General features: G+C 39.9%; 1 protein-coding gene across 4 annotated transcripts in view; it reads right to left on the bottom strand.

Moving 5' to 3' along the window:
* Positions 1-21193, bottom strand: part of LOC139936752 (inositol polyphosphate-4-phosphatase type I A-like) — a 104968-nt gene that overhangs the window by 18765 nt on the left and 65010 nt on the right. For 3 of the 4 annotated variants that reach the window (XM_071931662.1, XM_071931663.1, XM_071931665.1), the window contains 11 exons: positions 19606-19671; positions 18875-19101; positions 15809-15866; positions 14822-14927; positions 10381-10485; positions 9084-9195; positions 7827-7992; positions 6172-6561; positions 2073-2258; positions 1343-1411; positions 306-429 (listed from right to left, as the gene is read on the bottom strand). In XM_071931662.1, coding sequence (XP_071787763.1) covers positions 306-429; positions 1343-1411; positions 2073-2258; positions 6172-6561; positions 7827-7992; positions 9084-9195; positions 10381-10485; positions 14822-14927; positions 15809-15866; positions 18875-19101; positions 19606-19671 — 1609 coding nt within the window. The remainder of the gene's footprint in view (positions 1-305; positions 430-1342; positions 1412-2072; positions 2259-6171; positions 6562-7826; positions 7993-9083; positions 9196-10380; positions 10486-14821; positions 14928-15808; positions 15867-18874; positions 19102-19605; positions 19672-21193) is intronic. The other variant, XM_071931664.1, reaches the window with a different exon arrangement.

Below are 21193 nucleotides of genomic sequence, written 5' to 3'. Positions count from 1 at the left end.
CCGGGTGTTACCCCGGTGTATGGGTGTTACCCTGGGGTATGGGTGTTACCCTGGGGTATGGGTGTTACCCCGGTGTATGGGTGTTACCCTGGGGCATGGGTGTTACCCCGGTGTATGGGTGTTACCCCGGTGTAATGGGTGTTACCCCGGTGTAATGGGTTAAAAAACAAGGAGGCACTTACCATATGTACTGAGCAGACCCTCAAAGTGAGCTAAGACTCCCAGAGAGCTCAAGGTGTAAGGTGTTACTCTGGGGTATGGGTGTTACCCCGGTGTAATGGGTTAAAAAACAAGGAGCCACTTACCATATGTACTGAGCAGACCCTCAAAGTGAGCTAAGACTCCCAGAGAGCTCAATTGTCTCATGAACACTTTATTGAAGATGTTCTCTCTGAGTTTAATCATCACACCGGTAACTAGTGCTGTCAACTGCCAATCAAACAAACATTATAGAAGCAAACTTATCACATGTTTGTGTCTTTCTTCAAGTGGTTAGGGAAAAATCAGAAGTAACTTAAAACAGTAAACTTGCAGCTAAAACTATGTGTTAAATCTCTTTTGTGTGAGTGTTGGTTCTGAAATGGGTAGGGGTGGTCTTGACGTTTCGCACAGTATACTCTGCTCATCTTCAGGAAAAAGACAAGCAGGGTATACTGATTCAAAACATTGGGACAATACAAGCTATGTTCAGAGCCAACACTCCACAAAAGAGGTTGAACCCGCAAGTTCACTTATAAAGTAACTTGTCATTCTTAAGTTGCACAATAGTAATTTTTACCCATAGTTGGTTCAATGGTGGAAAATAATGTACATACAGCCACTTTCATAGAGAAACATTTTATAACAAACACACAATAGACAATTCAAATAATATGTAAGTTGCACATCGGACGTACGGACCAACCCTTCTGGTTGGCAAAATGAGGGAACAGCAAGATTTGTTTGTTATTCCCTTTTTTCAGATGCAGCAAATACCTGTGCTTAGTGTGAGCTTGGTCCTTGCTCTATGGTATGAGCTTAAAGTATTAGGGAAGTTTAGCTGCACGTCACGCAAGCAAAAACGTGAACGTGAACGTCAAAAAATTGTGTTGTTTCTAGGTGACGTCACCACTTAGGGCTTATTTTTTTTGGAGCTCACGTATGATGTGTGCACATACGTACTCGCCGTGAAAAATAGGATGTTCACGTATGCTAAAAATGTGAGAATTTAACACCACAAAAACTGATGTTCATGTTCACGTTGCTGGCGTAACGTGCAGCTAAACCTCCCTATTATTCATCTTGGATGTCTGCTGCCACCTTGTGCTCAAAAGAAACCAATAAAATAGTTTGTTGAACTTACAGCCTGTGAGAATACGGCGTCTTTCCTACATTGTAAAGACTGCATGAACGCCAGGTTACTGTACTCTTCCTGTAGAATATAACACATTATACAATGCAGTTAGTTTTAAACAAATTGTTTGGTAGAAAGTGTGTGGGAAAGTAAAAGTGTGTGGGAAAGTTATGCTGATGGCGTTTAACTGGAATGTTTGAGGAGTGTGGAAATTCCTGAAAAGAAATGGATGTTGGCCTGGGTTCTTAGTTACGAGCCTAAGACCATCTTCGTATGCATATCGTTTGTGACAGGTTCCCCGCCAAGTTTTGCTTAGAAGAAAAGAAAATGGCTTTGCACCATTTTTGGCTTATCAGCTTTTGGCAATTATGCCCTAGGCATGTCATATCATACGGCGAATAGAGGCACCTGCATTCTATATAAATGTCTCGTATTAAGAATTGCATTATGAAATACATAATCTTCCAAACATAATTTATATATTTTGTTCTTTCTTACCTCTTCTTTGTTGTACATTATAAATTTGAATTTTGTTATTCATTGTTGTAAACCTTCCCTAGGGTATGGGGTTTGTTCCGGGTTTTTTTTTTTTTTTGGGGGGGGGAATAAAAAAGTTTACAATACAAAACACAATTATAAATGCGAAATTTATAAAGACGGTCCATTATTTGAAGCACAAACGTATCCTGTTTAGTCGCTTCTTGGGCTCAGAAGTTTTTCCTAGAATGTTTACACTCACCTGCATCTTAAGGAAGGATATACTAAGACGTGCCTGCTCTTGGATTGAAGCGACTAACTCCTTAAGATGCTTCACGCTGGACTCTACTGAGCCGACACGATCTATAACGCTTGCATTGGTGGGCAGAATCTCCACTACCTGTTTGACGACGTTCATGTACTCGGACAAATTCCTGATCATCCCCCTCTGAAGATAGAAACGGGTAGGTGTGACTAAGGAATTTTTAATTGAAGATTTGTAACCTTTGTTCAAAGGGGCACACTGCTCTTTGTTTGGGTGATTTGGACTATTGACCCCTTGCACCCACGTCACACTCGGCGACTGTGCCACCCTCACCATTTTGGTGGTCAATAGGTTTACTTGTAAACGCTGTGTCGCCTAAAACGCGCACTTCACTGAATAACGCATGGTGACATTGCCCACCAAAATGGCGCCTCCAAGATTATCCTAATGATGATGTCAGGTGAATTGGGTCAAAACATTTGTTTGAAAAGAATAAAGATGGAAAGTTATGATGAATACAATGATTCACATATATATCCCTTGAAATTGTGTCGTTTTGTGTAATTTTAAGACAGAGCATGGTCCATCAGTTTGCAGAACCAAATTTTGACTCCACAAAGTGGTGGACCGTATGTTCCACTGGTTGTATTCCAAGAGGCAAATTTAAGTTTTTAAAACTACTTCTCACTGATTACAACACCCTGTTGGTGTTTAGTGTGCATAAACAACTGCTACAAAGGGTACGTAATTCCAAACGGCATGATTTTGGGAGATTTGAAGGCAATAAACCTCTTTAATTGAGATTTTCCATTGTTAATGTCATAACACAAAAATGTAAAATCATTTGAAACTTGGAATGGGACCCGACTAAAGAGTAATGCAATTTTGAAAATGCTATTTTGCACTTCATTAACCTTAACCCCTACTGGCGTGAGACCCTCCAATATCCCCCCTTACTCCCCTCTATGGTTACTCAACACCCAAATGTTTGGACTCTGCAAAGATTTATTTCAATTGTTGGGGTGATCATAGTAAAATTGAATAGTTTGGGTCGAACAAAGAAAAAATGGCTAGAACATTGAACCTAAAGACGCCGAGATCAATCTGACTTTACAAGAACACATCACATATCGCACTGTAACAAATGTAGCAACACCTCTTTACAGGGCAGTGCTACTTAGCTAGTCTTGTCCTTAAGACTTAAAGGCAGTGGACACTATTGGTAATTACTCAAAATAATTATTAGCATAAAACCTTACTTGGTAACGAGTAATGGGAGAGGTTGATAGTATAAAACATTGTGAGAAATGGCTCCCTCTGAAGGGATGTAGTTTTCGAGAAAGAAGTAATTTTATTTTGAGACCTCAGATTTAGAATTTGACGTCTCGAAATCAAGCATCTGAAAGCACACAACTTCGTGTGACAAGGGTGTTTTTTTCTTTCATAGTTATCTTGCAACTTCGACGACCAATTGAGCTCAAATTTTCACAGGTTTGTTATTTTATGGTTATGTTGAGATACACCAAGTGAGAAGACTGGACTTTGACAATTACCAATAGTGTCCAATGTCTTTAAGACTTAAATAACACACTCTCGTCTCAACTACTGAAATTCATCTCAAAACAAACACTCAAGTTCTTCTTTTCTCAGCTCTCTTTAAATGAGGGCATTAGTGAGACAGAACTACAAACAATAACAGGCAACAAGGTACATTAGGAGTCTAATGATCATGCAGTTGGTTAGTCATTTCATCATACGTGCAAATCTGTAAAACGCCCAAAGTTTTTGCTCCCAAAGTTTTTGCTCCCAAAGTTTTTGGTCAAAGCCAGAAAACATTTGTGTGAAATCTTCCCCAAAACCACCCACTTTCGTTCCAAATCATTTGTGATGACAGACACTCCCAATCCAATTATCAAAAGGTTTCTTGCATACATCAAAGAAAAACCTCAGGGCCATATTTTATGGCTCTGCTTACCGTAAGCAAAGAACCGCAACTTATGAATGCAGTGAATTCCACACTTACGTCAAGCGTATTTCACAAATTGGGCGATTATGTCAAATGTATTTCACAGGGTTAGCAGAAATTGTTCATAGGACTCGGGAAAGTACTGAGTATACAGTTAACACACATCGGTGTCTGGGTAAAAACCAAAATTAATATTCTTTACCCCCGATGCAAATTTAACATCTCTTAGACATTTTTTGCTTGTGCGCATACAAATTCTAAGTTGCTAGGCATTCTTCGCTTACACAGCTAGCGCAGAAACTTGGCGCTTACACAGTAAGCGGAGAATGGTGTTCATAAGCGCATAATTCTGCCGTAAGCAGAGCCATGAAATTGGGCCCTGGTAGTCAATGGAACCAGTTTGTGTAAAGTTACATGTAGTGCTGCTTACACTTGATTTACATGACACTTACAAACAGAATTAGGGTTAACTGGGTGTTATTCTACATTAGTCAGTAAAGGGTCGTTAGAAAAGGGGTGGATGCTCCACATGCATTTAATAATGTCAGTACACTAAACGATTCATGCACATGCATGTACAACAAAAACAAGATAAAAACATGGAACATAACAATGAAACTGTGTTTCAGCCACCCACATCACAGCAGACAGAGCTTTATAGACCTTGTGCATTGTTGGATAGTTAATAAATCAATTATCACTTAAGTGCCCCCCCCCCCCTCCAAAAGTGTTTTAGATGGATGGCAAGAGTTACAATGCCCATATTGTGCGTTTTCACGGCCATAACTAATAACTGTTTTGGTCATTGACCAGTGATTAAAGGCAGTGGACACTATTGGTAATTACTCAAAATAAGTATTGGCATAAAACCTTTCTTGGTGACGAGTAATGGGGAGAGGTTGATGGTATAAAACATTGTGAGAAACGGCTCCCTCTGAAGTGGCATAGTTTTCGTGACAGAAGTAATTTTCCACGAATTTGATTTCGAGACCTCAGATTTAGAACTTGAGGTCTCGAAATCAACCATCTAAACGCACACAACTTCGTGTGACAAGGGTTATTTTTCTTTCATTATAATCTCGCAACTTCGATGACCGATTGAGCTCAAATTTTCACAGGTTTGTCATTTTATGTATATGTTGAGATGCACCAACTGTGAAGGCTAGTCTTTGACAATTACCAATAGTGTCCAATGGCTTTAACCAATGTCCAATTCAATCGAAACAACTATTGTTCACGACTGTGAAAAGGCACCCTAGTGTGGAATGCAAGTAATAGGTTTGGACCAATCACATTGCACAATGTTTTGTTGCTGAAAAGTAACCAAACTTCTGCATCCAGTGTGTATTTAAAAAAAAAATTATTTCCTCATTTTATTAAATTTGAAGCTTTGTTTTCTATTAAAAGTTGATTACTGTATGAATGGTGACACTGTATGTTGATGATCTGGTGCCAAATTTCATAGAGCTGCTTAAAAATTGCACAACATTTTTTTGCAGAGCAAAAATGAGCAGGGTTATCATCAGTCACAAAATGTGACATGGACTTTGGATGGTAACCTTAATCTGATAAGCATACTTTTATTGTGCTTAGCTATGTTTTGAGCTCAAACCTTATAAAGACGGGCCCTAGGAAGTTACTGCACAAGGTCTAGGAGATAGAGAATTGCATGCAATTGCCATAAAGCAGCCTTAAAAATGCACTGACATACCACAATCCAAACCATAACTCCAAAACTGTAATACTTTGGGCTAAATGAATTTTTTTTAAAGAGGAAAATGAGATGATGGTTGTTATTTTTATTAGATGTCACATTTTTTTTTCTTTTTTTTCTTTTAGGATGAGATGAGTCAATGACAATTTTGAACCAATTCTCTGAAAATGGTATTAAAATGTATTTATCTTTTTTAAATTAAAAACTAAAAATTTATTTTTTGAGGAACTTGCCTAAAAGCTCACATGAATCTGTTCCATTTTAAAATCATGAAGATGAACAACTTATTTTGATATGATGCATAGTGAAATGAAATAAAATATAAAAAGTTTTCACTTTTTGTTCAATGGCACAATGCTTCACGTTATGCAAGCACAAGAGAAAGATGCAAACGATAGAAAGCAACAAACACATACCCAGGTAGACATTAGTTTACAGTTAGTTCCACCACGAGAATAGCTAACACCAAGAACACCTGGACTTGGGGACTTGACAAAGGACACCCCATTCCATTCCCAGTCTTCGTAGGGACTCGAGCTGACCTGTGTCTGTATGCTGCTGCTGGCGCTGCTCGCTGTACTGCAGCGGTTCGAGTTCAGCGTCGGGATACTCTGCTGGGATTCCCCGTCACTGGTGCCGCTCGTTCGGCTGCTGCTGTTGCCGCTGTCGCTCGGGGAGGAGGATTTCGTCGTTGATTTGTCGCTCGGGGATTTGAAGGAGGCGGAGCTACCAAAGGAGGCGCTGCGGTAGGAGTTGAACGCTTCCTCCATGAAGGTTTGGTTGATGATGTTTAGTAACTCGGTCACCTGGGTTGGGCGGAAAAATTGGAAGGAAAATCAAAGATTTAAAGTAAAAAATGTCGTAGGAATTCAAAGCAGGTAACCTATGGTTGGTAGGCATACTGTTTCTGTGCTTACAAAAACTGTGCGCTTAACTTGGCCCATTATCATAGAGATGCTTAAAGACACTGGACACTATTGGTAATTGTCAAAGACTAGCCTTCACAGTTGGTGTATCTCAACATATGCAGAAAATAACAAACCTGTGAAAATTTTAGCTCAATCGGTCGACAAAGTTGCGAGATAATAATGAAAGAAAAAAACACCCTTATCACACAAAGTTGTGTGCTTTCAGATGCTTGATTTCGAGACCTCAAATTCTAAATCCGAGGTCTCGAAATCAAATTCGTGAAAAATTACTTCTTTCTCAAAAACTACTCCACTTCAGAGGGAGCCGTTTCTCACAATGTTTTATGCTATCAACCTCTCCCCATTACTCGTTACCAAGTTAGGTTTTATGCTAATAATGATTTCGAGTAATTACCAATAGTGTCCACTGCCTTCAAGCACAAAAAGGACCGTAGCACAACAAAATTATGCTTACAAGAATAAGGTACCAAGCCAAAATACTAGAGCAGGATTTGAAATCGCGATCTCTGGATTAACGGGCTGGTGCTCTACCAACTGAGCTAACTAGCTAGCCCTAATATTGGCAGTCTTGCTATATTGTCAATATCTTTATCATGGGGCGCAATAAACCATTCAAACTGTAACTGACATAAAGCCTAAGTGTATGAAATAACCTGTAAATGCGGCAGCAGAGGGATAAACCTTAAAGACACTGTACACATTTGGTAATTACTCAAATATATATTAGCATAAAACCTAACTTGGTAACGAGCAACGGAGAGCTGTTGATAGTATGAAACTTTGTGAGAAACGACCTCCTCTGAAGTAATGAAGTTTTTGAGAAAGAGGTTATCTCTCACTAAGATAATAAAAAAAATCTGACCAGAAGTCTTTTATTCCTATCTGAAAGCACACTATTTTGTACAACAAGGGTGTTTTTTTCTTTTTATAATTTTCTTGCAACTTTACTTACCAATTGAGTCAAAATTTTCACAGGGTTGTTTTTTTATGCATATGTTGGGATACATCAATTGAGAATACTGGGCTTTGAAAATTACCAAACGTGTTCAGAGCCTTTAAAGGGATGGAACTTTTTATTTTAACAAGGGAAACTAAACAATTTCAATAATATTTTAGATTTTCCTTCAGGATATTCTTCTCACCTTTTCATTCAACTTCTTGGAGACATTCCTCATGCTCTCCACACCAACGTGCCTCGCTGCGGCCAAGACATCCGTAGCTAACCAGTCTATGGTAGTCTTGAGAGACGCAATTTGGGTTAGCGTCTTGGCTGCCTGGAGATCTAGAATCTTATTTCCCGTTACACTGCTGTGAAGAGAACGAGGTACCAGGCATTACATTTGAATTTGTTTTATCCCAAGAGAAAACCGGATAATCTGAAAAACCCTCACGGCACAGCAGAGAACCAACGCACAACTCAACTCACATATGGCCCTGGCCGGGAATCAAACCAGGGTCACCTTGGTGAGAGGCGACCGCTTTATGCACAAGCCAACCGTGCCCATGCGATTGGTAATTGAAAATTAAAGGATTCAGGTCCTTTTTCAAAATGCCACAAATTTACATTAAACTTACAAGGTTTGAAGATAATGATAGTCGAAAGCTTCCCTTCAAATATTACTAACTAAGGTTGTGTAGTTTTTGAGAAATGAGTAAAACAAGTCACAAAATAATTTTGGTCTCATGAGAACAAAATTATTTTAGTATGTAAAATCCCCTTAACCAGGTATGATATTATACCAAACCATAGCATAACTGGTTAAAACGTTTTTACATGCTACATGTAACACTGAGACGAAAATTATTACTTTTACTCATTCCTCAAAAACTACAGCACCTCAGTAAGTAAAATTTCAAGGGAAGCTTTCTACCATCATAATCTTCAAACTGTGTAAGTTTAATGTCAATCTGTGGACATTGTGTTTTTTGTTAGGAAAAAGTTGCATGGCTTATCTGACTGGCACCCCCGAACAAAGATATTGACAAAATAGGGACACCGCCAACATAGGGCTAGATAGTTCAGTTGGTGGAGCACCGGCACGTTAATCCGGAGGTCGTTGGTTCGAATCCCACTCTAGTCAATTCTTTGTTCAACCCCAAAATCATTTAAAAACTTACTTAGTAAGAAGTACAGCAGCTCTTCATAGTAAAGTGCATTAGAGAAATATGTCACTTTGAAGTACTGCAGTTATGGAAAAATATAGCACTTTTTATGCCCAAATATTTGAATATAAAAAGCGTTACATGAAACGCTTCTAAGATTCTGTGTATTTCTAAAAGGGATTATTCTTCCTGCATGGACATATTCACTCTGGATCTTCGGCAACATCTAAAAAATTTGTCCGTCTTTTGAATTGAAATTTTTATGAGTTAAGAGAAGGAACTATCTTCATTCTTACTTTCGTGTTCGGTCCTCGACGGAATGTTGCATCATTCTCTTTAATCCTCCGTGCCGAAATTTCATGGAGTGAGTAGCAAAGGCACCGACGGTCATGATGTCATACAAGGACTCTAGAAATAATGATCAATACGACAATCAGACATGGAAGTTTGTAATTTCTAAATCAGAGGGCCCTGATCAAGGACACAAAAGTAGTTTTTTTTCTATGGCAAGATTGTTTTTTTTAAAGGTAGGTCATCATTTGGTTTTTGTCAATGTAATAAGGGAATAAAAGAGTAGTGACGAGTTCTTAAACAGCTGTTTAAAACCGGCAGGGTCATTGCCGTGCGATAAAGGCCCGGGCCAAAGGTTTTTTTCGACGGCAAGATTTTTTTTTTTTATAAAGGTAGGTCATCATTTGGTTTTTGTCAATGTAATAAGGGAATAAAAGAGCAGTGACCAGTTCTTAAACGGCCGTTTAAAACCGGCAGGGTTGTTGCCGTGTGCTCTTTTATTCCCATTCATAAATGCCTTTTTGCTTAAAAGGCGTAATATTGTAAGAAACTCTGTAAAACTTATCCGTTTTCCGACGTGCTTGAGCTCTGTACGTCCGTGTGTTGCATTGATATGACTGAGACGACAGTGTTCAGATCCGTTCGTGCGCATAGTCTTGGTGCAAGACGTTTTTCGTTTTCCTTTCACACACAGCGCGAGCTACGCACTGACAGCGCCCGCATCGCCCGTAACGAGAAACGTCTTGCCCCAAGACTAGCGCACAGTATACGTAAAACAACTGGTTATAAACAGAGCTCCAGCTGGTCATTATCAACTGTTTAAACACCCCCACAAGTCGCGCTCTCCACCAATGGGAATAGTGAAACTGTCCGATGTATTTATGAATGCTGATTTATAGGCAACTTTATTAAGAAAGATACAATGCAAGTCGCCTGTAAAAGTTTCAGCAGAATACATGGGTTCTTTGGTTCATGTGCAATAGAATGAAACTCACATTTGCCAAGAGGAAAATATTTCACGCTACGTTCAATGTTGACAAAGACATAATGGGTGCGTTCGTTTAGCTTTCCTGGGTCGACCCCGCGGTGCTCACTCGGGTGAGCCCCTTACAAGGGCTAATCGAACGACCACACTCGCCCTCTCGTGGTGACGGCATGCACCTCAGGTCACCCCCAAGTGACCCACTCCACAAGCAGGGCACTGGGGGCTGACCCAAGTGAGCCCCGTCAAAGCTATTCGAATGCACCAGGGCAGACCGGGGTCGACCAAGGGAAGCTAAACGAACACACCCAATGAAATACCTTTATAGCCTGGCTCTTCAACTCTCAGTCTCTGAAGATGTAGGTTAATAGGAACAAACTCAAGAAGCTTATCCCCTCTAGCTGTACTCTTCTTGAACTGAGGACCTACAAACATCAAAAAAACAAAAACACAAACCAAATAATATTGAGAAAATAGAATTAGCCCGTTGCAAACTGCCTAACAACCAAAAGTACAAATCCAAAATATAGTTAATGGCTTGAATTTTTTACCCTAGCTCAGTCTTTCTTCAGGCTGAAACCCCCCCCCCCCCAAAAAAAAAAAGAAAACCCACGAAAACAGAACCTTTGATAAAGACTCTAATAGGGTATTGAAGACAAAAATAGACAGTGCAAGTCTCGCGAGAAATTGAACTTCCGGGACCATTGTGGTCCCAACCTAATGGAGTTTTACGTTGGGGAGATTTTGTTCTGTCAATAATTTTAGTTTAACATAAGTTATGACTCTAAAAAGTGAATATGTTCTTGGGAATGTAAAAATAAGTGATTAAAAACAGAAAAGTAAAATCAATTCAACAAATTAACGAAGAAAACTAAAGAAAAAAACTTGACCTCCAGTTTCCGGTTTACTCTAAACAATTAAGAATATTACCCAATTGACGTTCCCATTATCGCTGAACCTATGTGATGATCGCACCAATTGGACGTGATTCACAAACGGGGTTTGTTAGAAAAACCATCCAGGTCGATGTCGAACAGCGATCCTCGTCCCGATAAATGTATAATATTTACGTTAATTTAAACAAAACAATTATTATGTACACAAATTAAAATAATAATTATACAAAAAGTACGTTAAAAATAATAATCTTTAAGAATTTTTTAACAAATAACAATTTCAATACAATTTGGTTTTGTACAAAAATATACTTTTTTTTGAATTAAGTTCTCGTTTTCGCTACGTGCGAGACTTGCACAGTCTATTGCCAATTATTAAACCCTTCACTTAGTCTTCCAAAGACTAGGCCTGTCACAGGGGTGGTTGATCCCCTCAGTAACGACAGGCAAAGTCTGCTTTGTCAAATGTTTCACGATGCTCAAAACACTTGAAAAAAACTCTTCACAACAAACTTATACACTTATCTTTTATTTAAAAAAAAAAAGTGTGAACAAGGCTTTAATCTTCTGCATTAATTATAAAAAAATTCTCTAATACAAAAAACAATTGGATTGACACCGACGATGTTGAATTAAAAAAAAAAAAGTTTTTTAAAAGAAACCAGAACTTCTTAAAGTGTGAACAAGACTTTCTTCTGAGTTAATAAAAACAAAAATTCTCTTTTAAAAAAAACGTTTGATTGACACGGATACAACGCTTAGTGTTTGAAACATTTGTTTTCAAGAAAGGTCGACAATGAAATATCAATGAGTCAGCATTCTCAAGAGACTCCTAACTTCTCCTTGCCCTCCAAATCCCCAAAAGTTGTCTTCCAAATATCCGCTCGGAATTAATTTGCTGCAGATGCTAAGCGTATCCTCGGCTCCCCCTCCCTCCAGACATGAATCTTGTTCTACGCGTTCCACCTGGTGATGCTTAATGAGCGTGTCTCCACAGTTGTCTAGCGGGATCCTCCGCAGGGAGCGCCTTTGTGCCCTTCGGATGCGGTACGGGCGATATGGGTCATTATTCCCATAAACTGGAACATTCCCTGTGCACAAGACGCACTCGATTTCATAAAGCCTGTACGCATAAAAACTTGCTAAGCACAAATATTGCTAAGCAGAAACTGGTTACCAGCCAAAATTCCATAAAGTTAACATTCTTGCAACTGGTGCCCCACCTGTTTTCTTGCTTAGCGAAAGAAATTTGTTGATCAGTACTTTCTGCTTGACAACTTTATGAAATTGGGCCGAGGTCTCAAGCAGCAAACCCCTGCAGGAACTGGGGCACGCTAGACCATCATCCTCAACATGGGACCCAGGTGCCATCGGGGTGCATCCATTGGAAACCGGCTCCCTCTCTAGAGTCCTACATGTAACGGTGCCATCAGCGATTTGGGGTAGACAAATATTTGCGAAATCATTTCCACAAGCCGTAAAAATATTTGCAACTCATTTCCACTCCACATAGCTCGACGCTGCCTAGGGGGGACCAATGTCAAGTTGTTCACCCTTGACTTCAAGTGTATAAGAAATGTACTGTGAACCTTCGGGTGTTTGAATGAGTTTGCAAGTTTTGTTCAATTTGTCTTAAGGGTTGTCTCCTTGTCTTTAAAAAATGATCTCACCAGTAACCCCTCCCTCCACACTGTTGCTTTCATACCTAACGGTTATTTCATACCTTAAACCTTTAATCTGTAAACGTACTTGAATGCATAAAGTTACTGTTTTGTGGTTGATTTCCTTCTGTTATGTCACAGTCTCAATTTCACGGTTTCAAGTTTTAGAGATGCATTGACAAGCCACCTGAGCACAATTTCATGGCTTTGCTTAGCTTGACTTTCTGTGCTTATCTTGTGCCCTCTAAAGCGCACAAATTTATGGGCCGTAAGCACAGAGTCGTGAAATTGGGTCCAGCTCTTCTCAGAGATTATGTACATGCTGTTACTACAAACCTGAGTTTGTTTTCCAACCATGCAAAGTTTCAAAGTAAATTTTTCTTTGTTCAACCCAAAATTATTTCAAATTTACCCAGTCAGTTTCCCTTGTGGATTATACATGTCCACCTCTTGGTAACCCTAGACTTTAAGAATTCAAGGAGGTTTTTGGAACAGCATCTTAAATACTAGAGAAGTAAACCAAGAGCAGGACATTCTTAAATTTGAAGAAAATTTCTCATCCCTGGTTTTCTCAGACTGGTATTTCTTACATTAGCTCTCCTAAAGCCTCGACAAAGAAAGATTGTCATAAATTTGTCTTTTTTTCCCTGCAATAAATCATTTTTGACCTTTAAAAACACCTAGATACCGTGACCCCACCCCCCTCCTTTTCCCTCAAGCATTGCCCTAGTTTCCAAACGGTTCCGATTCTGATTTAGACCAAAAACATTCCAGCCCAAAGTGGAAGTCCCACTTTAATGAGAATCGATGACCCAAAACGCCCTTCCTGCCCTCGGATGAAGAATGACCATCTCAGGGCGTTCCTCGAGGATTACTGCCCTCTTGTGGAGATGCTGTGATGTCCCACATACCACGGATGGGAAATGAGAAGAGGAACAACTTTGTGATTGTTGCATACTGTTCTGAATTCAAGAATTTGACATTGGGCTGCCAAATGTCAACCTTGTTGTAACATATTTCACTTAGTTACCGAGCAGGTTGTGCTTTTGTATTGACTTTACATCTCTACTAACTTTTGCTTCTCTTGTGTTTTCCATCTCTAAGCGCATAGGGACTTCTCTGTGATTGTGATATGCGCTCTACAAAAATGGTTCATTATTATTATTATTATTAATATCACGACTTGACTTCTGCAATGCCATACTCAGCAATATGCCAGAATATCAGATCAGGCGTCTCCAAAGACCCCAAAATCCAGCTGCCCACTAGTCACCCTTACTAAAAAGATCAACACACATCTCTCCAATCCTCAAGGCTCTGCACTGGCTCCCGGTTCAAAAACGCATCGACTTCAAAATTCTCCTTCTTGTGTATCAGTCTCTCCATGGCACAGCACCAACATACATCCAGAGCCTGCTACATCTTCATGCACTACCCAGGCAACTCAGATCATCTGACGCCAACCTTCTTCAAATTCCACGCATACGCCACTCATGGTGAATCCGATCCTTCTCACATTCTGGCCCATCACTATGGAACGAACTCCCCCCAAATTTCTGACAATTCACTACTTATAACACCTTCAAAACTCATTTGAAAACAATATTTTTTTGTGCTCAACTACATGTATAACTCATTGTCAACTTGCCTCTGAATCTCTCCTGTGCCATTATAAATGGCCACTAGTATTATTAGTTGCCTTGTCATGTTGGTTGTGTTGTCATTAAGACTTTAAAGACACTGTACACTTCTGGTAATTGTCAGAGACTAGTCTTCACAGTTGGTGTATCTCAACATATGCATAAAATAACAACCTGTAAAAATTTGAGCTCAATCGGTTGCGAGATATTAATGAAAGAAAAAATACCCTTGCCACACCATGGTCACACGAAGTTGTGTGCTTTCAGATGCTTGATTTCGAGACCTCAAACTCTAAATCTGAGGTCTTGAAATAAAATTCGTGGAAATTACTTCTTTCTCGAAAACTACGTCACTTCAGAGGTAGCTGTTTCTCACAATGTTTTATACTATCAACCTCTCCCCATTACTTGTTACCAAGTAAGGTTTTATGCTAATAATTATTTTGAGTAATTACCAATAGTGTCCACTGCCTTTAAAAAAAGACTCTACCAAAAACATCAGGCCATTAACTTTTTTTTTTTGCATTTATTCGCCCACCATGCAAAGTTTGAAATGCTACTTACCTTTGTGTTGTTTACTGAGGTATTCCAGACTCTCGCAGTAGCGGGCTCTCATTTTGAAGTGTTCCGTTGTGACGGCTAATCGCGCTCGCTCCCATTCGTCCGAGAGCTGTTATCAAACAAACAACAAAAGGGGTTGTCTTTGAAACTGATAGCACCGTTGTTGCAAATGATGCACTTGATAGGTACTTAGACTCCAAAAGGAGGTTTAAAAAAACTTGCGAGTGTTTGTCTGATAATAACTAAGACTTATAGAAATTCATTAACCCTCCTACTGTAGGACCAACCAATATCATCCACAGTGAGTTTTGAATTATAAACAATGCCAGTCTGCAATATGATATCACATTGTGTATGAATCGACACAGTACATGTAAACAGTCAGCCCTCCAACTGTGCGACCATTCAATATCATCCACTGTCGGTTTTGAATTAAAACTACATCAGCCTGCAACATGATATAATTTTCACTACAATTTTATACTTCTGTGTTATTTATAGTATATGAATGTTTACTCTTTTTATGAGCAAGGTCTGGGAGACCACATTTTTTTGATGATTTTTTTGACTAGACGGACTCTGCTTGTTGTAACTGTTGTATTGTCCGGCAAATTAATTAATAGTAAAAAAATCATGTGGGGATTGCATCTACATAGTACACACTCAACCCTCCTACTGTGCGACCATTCAATATCATCCACTGTGGGTTTTGAATCATAGATAAACTGTGCGAGCCTGCAATATGATACCATGTGGTGAATGCATCTTCACAGTATACAGTCAACCCTCCTACTGCCTGACCATTCAATATCATCTAAAACTACTGTGCGACCATTCAATATCATCCACTGAGGGTTTTGAATCATAGATAAACTCTGCGAGCCTGCAATATGATACCATGCGGTGAATGCATCATCACAGTATACAGTCAACCCTCCTACTGCCTGACCATTCAATATCATCTAAAACGTTGCCAAAAGTGTCACTCACTTTCTCAAACAAGTTTAGCTCTTCCACCATCCGCTGCTCCTCTTGTAAATAAATTTTTCTGTTTAAGAAACAAAAATAAAAGGAAAGGGTTTGAAACACAAAAACAACAAAAGAAAACATTTTCTGGACACAAGTAAACAACACCCTTGTTTGACGAATTTGTGTGCTTTCAGAAAAGAATAAAAGAGAACTAGTGAGAAATTACCTCTTTCTCAAAATCTATGCTACTCCAATGCTTGTTATCAAGTCAGTTTTTAAGTTAATATTTGTTTTGAGATTACCAAACGTGTACCTTCCCTTTAACACAGGTCTTGGTTTTGGATGGAGAGCACTCCTTGAAATCAGTGTGAAATTGACCATGGTAAAGATAAAGGGTCCGGGGACTGTTTCTGTTCAGGGTGGTTTACAATTTCCTGAAAGCGTGGTGAAAGAGAAATATCTCATTGTACAAGTATTTCAGCCAAATCCTGCACTTTGCTGAGATTTCACGATGATTTCACAGCAACTGTTTTCATAGTGTAACGTAATCTATAGAACAAACAATGATGTATGTTTTGCTTCCCATACCTGAATGGAACATTCCACACAGATTGACTGGCAATCAGGTCACTAGAGGGACCTATTGACTGACAATGAGGTCACTACAGGGACCTATTACACTCACAGGTCCGAGGGGGATAGATGTGCCCTCGTGACCGAATCATTCAAGTAACACACCTCGGTCCAAAATATAAAAAAAAAAACAACTTTTTTTTAAGGCGCTGGTACCAGTACAAAATTTAACTATTTCTTCCACATTAAGCATGATGAGCGTATAAATCTTGTAGGCGCAAATTTCATGTACATGTTTTTCCTGAGGGCACTGTAATCAGTCAAAAGTTGCAAGTCTATTGCCCGCTTTGAAACTTATTTCCTGCACTCATGCCTTAATGTGCGCACATATAGTTCACAGAAGCACAAATTTCATGCACTAGCCTATTAGTTAATCCCACATGACCATGTTTTCAGCCAACCAGATAACAGAACTAGCGAGAGGTGGTGTGTTATGAAAATATTCTCATCAAGGAACTCTAACACATTCATTATTTGTACGCTATTTGGTGTGCACGTTAACACAGTTTCGAAGTTTCCCAGGAAGTGCCTTGAGTTTGAATGGTACGTCAACAAGTCCGTACCATCCAACGGATAGCACATCGCGCTAAGCTTAAGAATACATTTTCCTGACAAAACAAGGAACCATTACAAAATAAAACTAGAGAGGATGTTTACCTTTTCCAGTAAATCACAGAAGAGAATATATATGTAGCTTTTATTTCCTTTAGGAAAGTCACAGTCTGGATGGGTCCATAAAACAAACAATCCCTGAAAAATTTGTCTAAACTCATAAAGCATCTGTTTTTATCATCCTTTGTTAACATCCACACAAAACATAGATGCACATTTATGCTTCTCATGAGCAAATAAAGTGTTAACGTATCCGTAAACTTGTGAAACATCTTTGTGCTTATCACACACCAAGAGTACAATAAAAGTAAGGCCCTTCTGAAGGCCGTTGGTTCGCGTCCCATTGCAGTCAATTTTTATTTGTTCAACCCCAAAATTATTACCCAGTCAGTTTCCCTTGTGGTTTATATTGATAGCAGCATCTGAAGTGGTGGATACGCCTATGAGTGTTGCTAAGGGTGTTGCTAAGAGCGTACCATTCTACCCCAATGCTTCAACGTATGACACGGCAATCCAGTCATAGCCGTGCCACCAGTTTAGAAAGGCATAGCCGCCAGTTTAGAAAGCCCTAGCCGCCAGTTTAGATGGCCGTAGCTGCCAGTTTAGATAGCCGTAGCCGCAAGTTTAGATAGCTGTAGCGCTAGTTTAGATAGCTGTAGCCGCCAGTTTAGATAGCTGTAGCCGCCAGTTTAGATAGTTCTAGCCGCCAGTTTAGATAGTACTAGCCACCAGTTTAGAAAGCCCTAGCCGCCAGTTTAGATAGTCCTAGCCGCCAGTCTAGATAGCCCTAGCCGCCAGTTTAGATAGCCGTATTCACCAGTTTAGATAGTCCAAGCTGCCAGTTTAGATGGCCGTATTCGCCAGTTTAGATAGTCCAAGCCGCCAGTTTAGATAACCCTAGCCGCCAGTTTAGATAGCCCTAGCCGCCAGTTAAGATGGCCGTATTCGCCAGTTTAGATAGTTCAAGCCGCCAGTTTAGATAGCCCTAGCCTCCAGTTTAGATGGCCGTATTCGCCAGTTTAGATAGCCGTATTCGCAAGTTTAGATAGCCGTATTCGCAAGTTTAGATAGTCCAAGCCGCCAGTTTAGACAGCCGTAGTCGCCAGTTTAGAAAGTCCTAGCCACAAGTTTAGATAGCCAGTTTAGATTGTCCTAGCCACCAGTTTAGATAGCCCTAGCTGCCAGTTTAGATAGCCGTATTCGCCAGTTTAGATAGCCGTATTCGCAAGTTTAGATAGCCGTATTCGCAAGTTTAGATAGTCCAAGCCGCCAGTTTAGACAGCCGTAGTCGCCAGTTTAGAAAGTCCTAGCCACAAGTTTAGATAGCCAGTTTAGATTGTCCTAGCCACCAGTTTAGATAGCCCTAGCTGCCAGTTTAGATAGCCGTATTCGCCAGTTTAGATAGTCCAAGCCGCCAGTTTAGATAACCCTAGCCGCCAGTTTAGATAGCCCTAGCCGCCAGTTAAGATGGCCGTATTCGCCAGTTTAGATAGTCCAAGCCGCCAGTTTAGATAGTCCTAGCCGCCAGTTAAGATAGCCGTATTCGCCAGTTTAGATAGCCGTATTCGCAAGTTTAGATAGTCCAAGCCGCCAGTTTAGACAGCCGTAGTCGCCAGTTTAGAAAGTCCTAGCCACAAGTTTAGATAGCCAGTTTAGATTGTCCTAGCCACCAGTTTAGATAGCCCTAGCTGCCAGTTTAGATAGCCGTATTCGCCAGTTTAGATAGTCCTAGCCGCCAGTTTAGATGGCCGTAGCCGCCAGTTTAGACAGCCGTAGCCGCCAGTTTAGACAGCCGTAGCCGCCAGGTTAGATACAGCCTTGGCTAATACCAATAAAACTCACATGATTTGTTGAGGGATGATGAAGTTAAGTTTACTCTCCATCATGATTTCCTGCACCTGAATCATGGATGTTCCGTCGCTGTTTGGGAAGCGGTAGGACTTGGAGCACGGGTTGCAGCAGAGCGACTTCAAGTAGGTGTTGCGATTCAGGGAGAAGGATCTCACCCTTGGAGGACCTCCATTGGACGTCTTGGAGGACGGAGTGGGGGGGTTGGGTGAGAATGACTTCTGATGGTAGAACAATCAGAGAAATCTCAGAGACTGAATCTTTTGTATGGTTTAGTAGGGTATGTCACTATGTGCATTTTAACATAATGGTGAAAATATTCTATTATTATTTATTTGACCCAGACAAACATTAAAAAAACATTATCTGAAATGTCAAATAAAAACTAAAAACAAGTGAATGGTGACAAATTTAAAGGACACGCAACATTGGAATTTGAAAAACAGACAGGGCTCTCCCTTGGAAACACTATCAATAGATAAGTTTGGTTTGGGAAATTGCACATTCTATCAAAAAGAAATTGCACACAAAAAACAATTTATGGCAAATGAAAAGAACAATTTGTGTTGGTTTTTCAATTTTTGCTGCGCTCATATGCTACTTGTACCTACTTAAAATTTGAGATTTTGATGGCTTTCTGTCCTTTATTGAAGTTGACAGATAAAATGATGTAGCAGACAATAGTTTGTAGTAATTTATGAATAACTGTGAGTTGATCAACTTACTTGGTTTGTGACTGAGCGATCAGATTTCATGATAGCCGCTGGTTTCTTGTCATCTGTGTCGTCCAGCTGCAAATATGATAACAGATAATTAATCACTAATCAATCAAGAACATGCTAATCAATCAATAATCAATGATTGATAACCAATGAATCAATACCTAAAGATGGAAAATGTGGGATGATTATGATTTACGGTTGCAACAAATTTGTCGAATAAAGTAAACAATCTTTGAAAGTTTGGGAATTCCTCAATATTAGTTTCACCTTTGAAATAAAAAAAAAAACTTTCAACGCCCACCATTGTCATATAGATTACATCATAAAGCTAAAATGAAAGCTCACAGGAAATGTGATTGCATTTGTTAGTTTCTATTACATAAAATAAAAACCCAATAGACATTATGCACATGATGTCACTTCTTAAATTAATTTATTTGTAAGTTCTTTTTTTAGCAAAACAGTCAATCTGTTGAAAGTCAACTTAAGTTAACAAGTAGTTGAACAAGGGACCCATTCTAGCAAGTCATTTCTAGGGCAGGCCTTTAACTTTGCTCTTGAAGGGGCACAGCATTTTTCCTTTGGTTTGGGGCACTTCTATGAGATAAACTTGTTTTGATGCTTCGCAAAGGGCACCATGTTAAAAGCACAGGGCACCATGCAATTGCTGTAGCTGCCGCGGGTTATTTCGAGGCCTGCTAGGGTGTACATTTTTTTATCAATCCATTGACCTTGATACAAAAGTGACCCTTAAGGGCCCCCTGGCAAATGCTGTGGGTTCAGCCAAGGCAACAAGAGAGCCCTCGGACGCCTCGACATCTCAAGGCGCTACCACTCCTTGATGAGACGACTGCTCGGCATCAACGCCATCAAGGGCTCCAGGGGTGGATTTCACAAAGGTAGTCCTAACTTAGGACTAGTCCTAGGCAATGCTAAGAGATAGGACCAGTCCTAAGTTAGGATGGTCCTAACTTAGGACCAGTCCTATCTCTTAGCATTGCCTAGGACTAGTCCTAAGTTAGGACTACCTTTGTGAAATCCACCCCAGGGACACATACATTGAACAGGTCAGCGGCCATCGCCAATACCAGGGTTATTCCACGGCCTGCTAGGCTGTACTTTTTTGGATCATTCCATTGACCTTGACAAAAGTGACCTACATGTACAAGGGCACCCTGGCAGTTGCTGTGGGCGCCGTGGGTTATTTCAAGGCCAGCTACAGTGCTAGGGCATACATATTTGGTTCACCCCATTGACCTCGACATTAGAGTGACCTACATTGACTCTAAGCTACCCAGAACCTGCCGCTAATCTGGTTCCATAAAGAAACCATGAATCAAAAACGTTGACATCAGCTGACCTCTAAAAATAATTTTTGCAGGAATCAGCCCATCCCATTTAAGACCTAAAATAATCCGGATCAGCGAATGAGTAATGGATTATTTTGCGCTCATGAGTAATCCACTGAGTAATATTTGTATGAAAATTAATATCAATCTGTATAAATTTGGTTTGCGTTAACACCATGTGTGTATCTGCAACACTCATAATTCAAGGCCTCCGTGCCTTGTTGATTTTTAAAATGCTGGCC

This window comes from Asterias amurensis, chromosome 4 (assembly GCF_032118995.1).
Source record: "Asterias amurensis chromosome 4, ASM3211899v1".
Taxonomy (NCBI): domain Eukaryota; kingdom Metazoa; phylum Echinodermata; class Asteroidea; order Forcipulatida; family Asteriidae; genus Asterias; species Asterias amurensis.
This window is presented reverse-complemented; position numbering and strand designations above follow the sequence as displayed.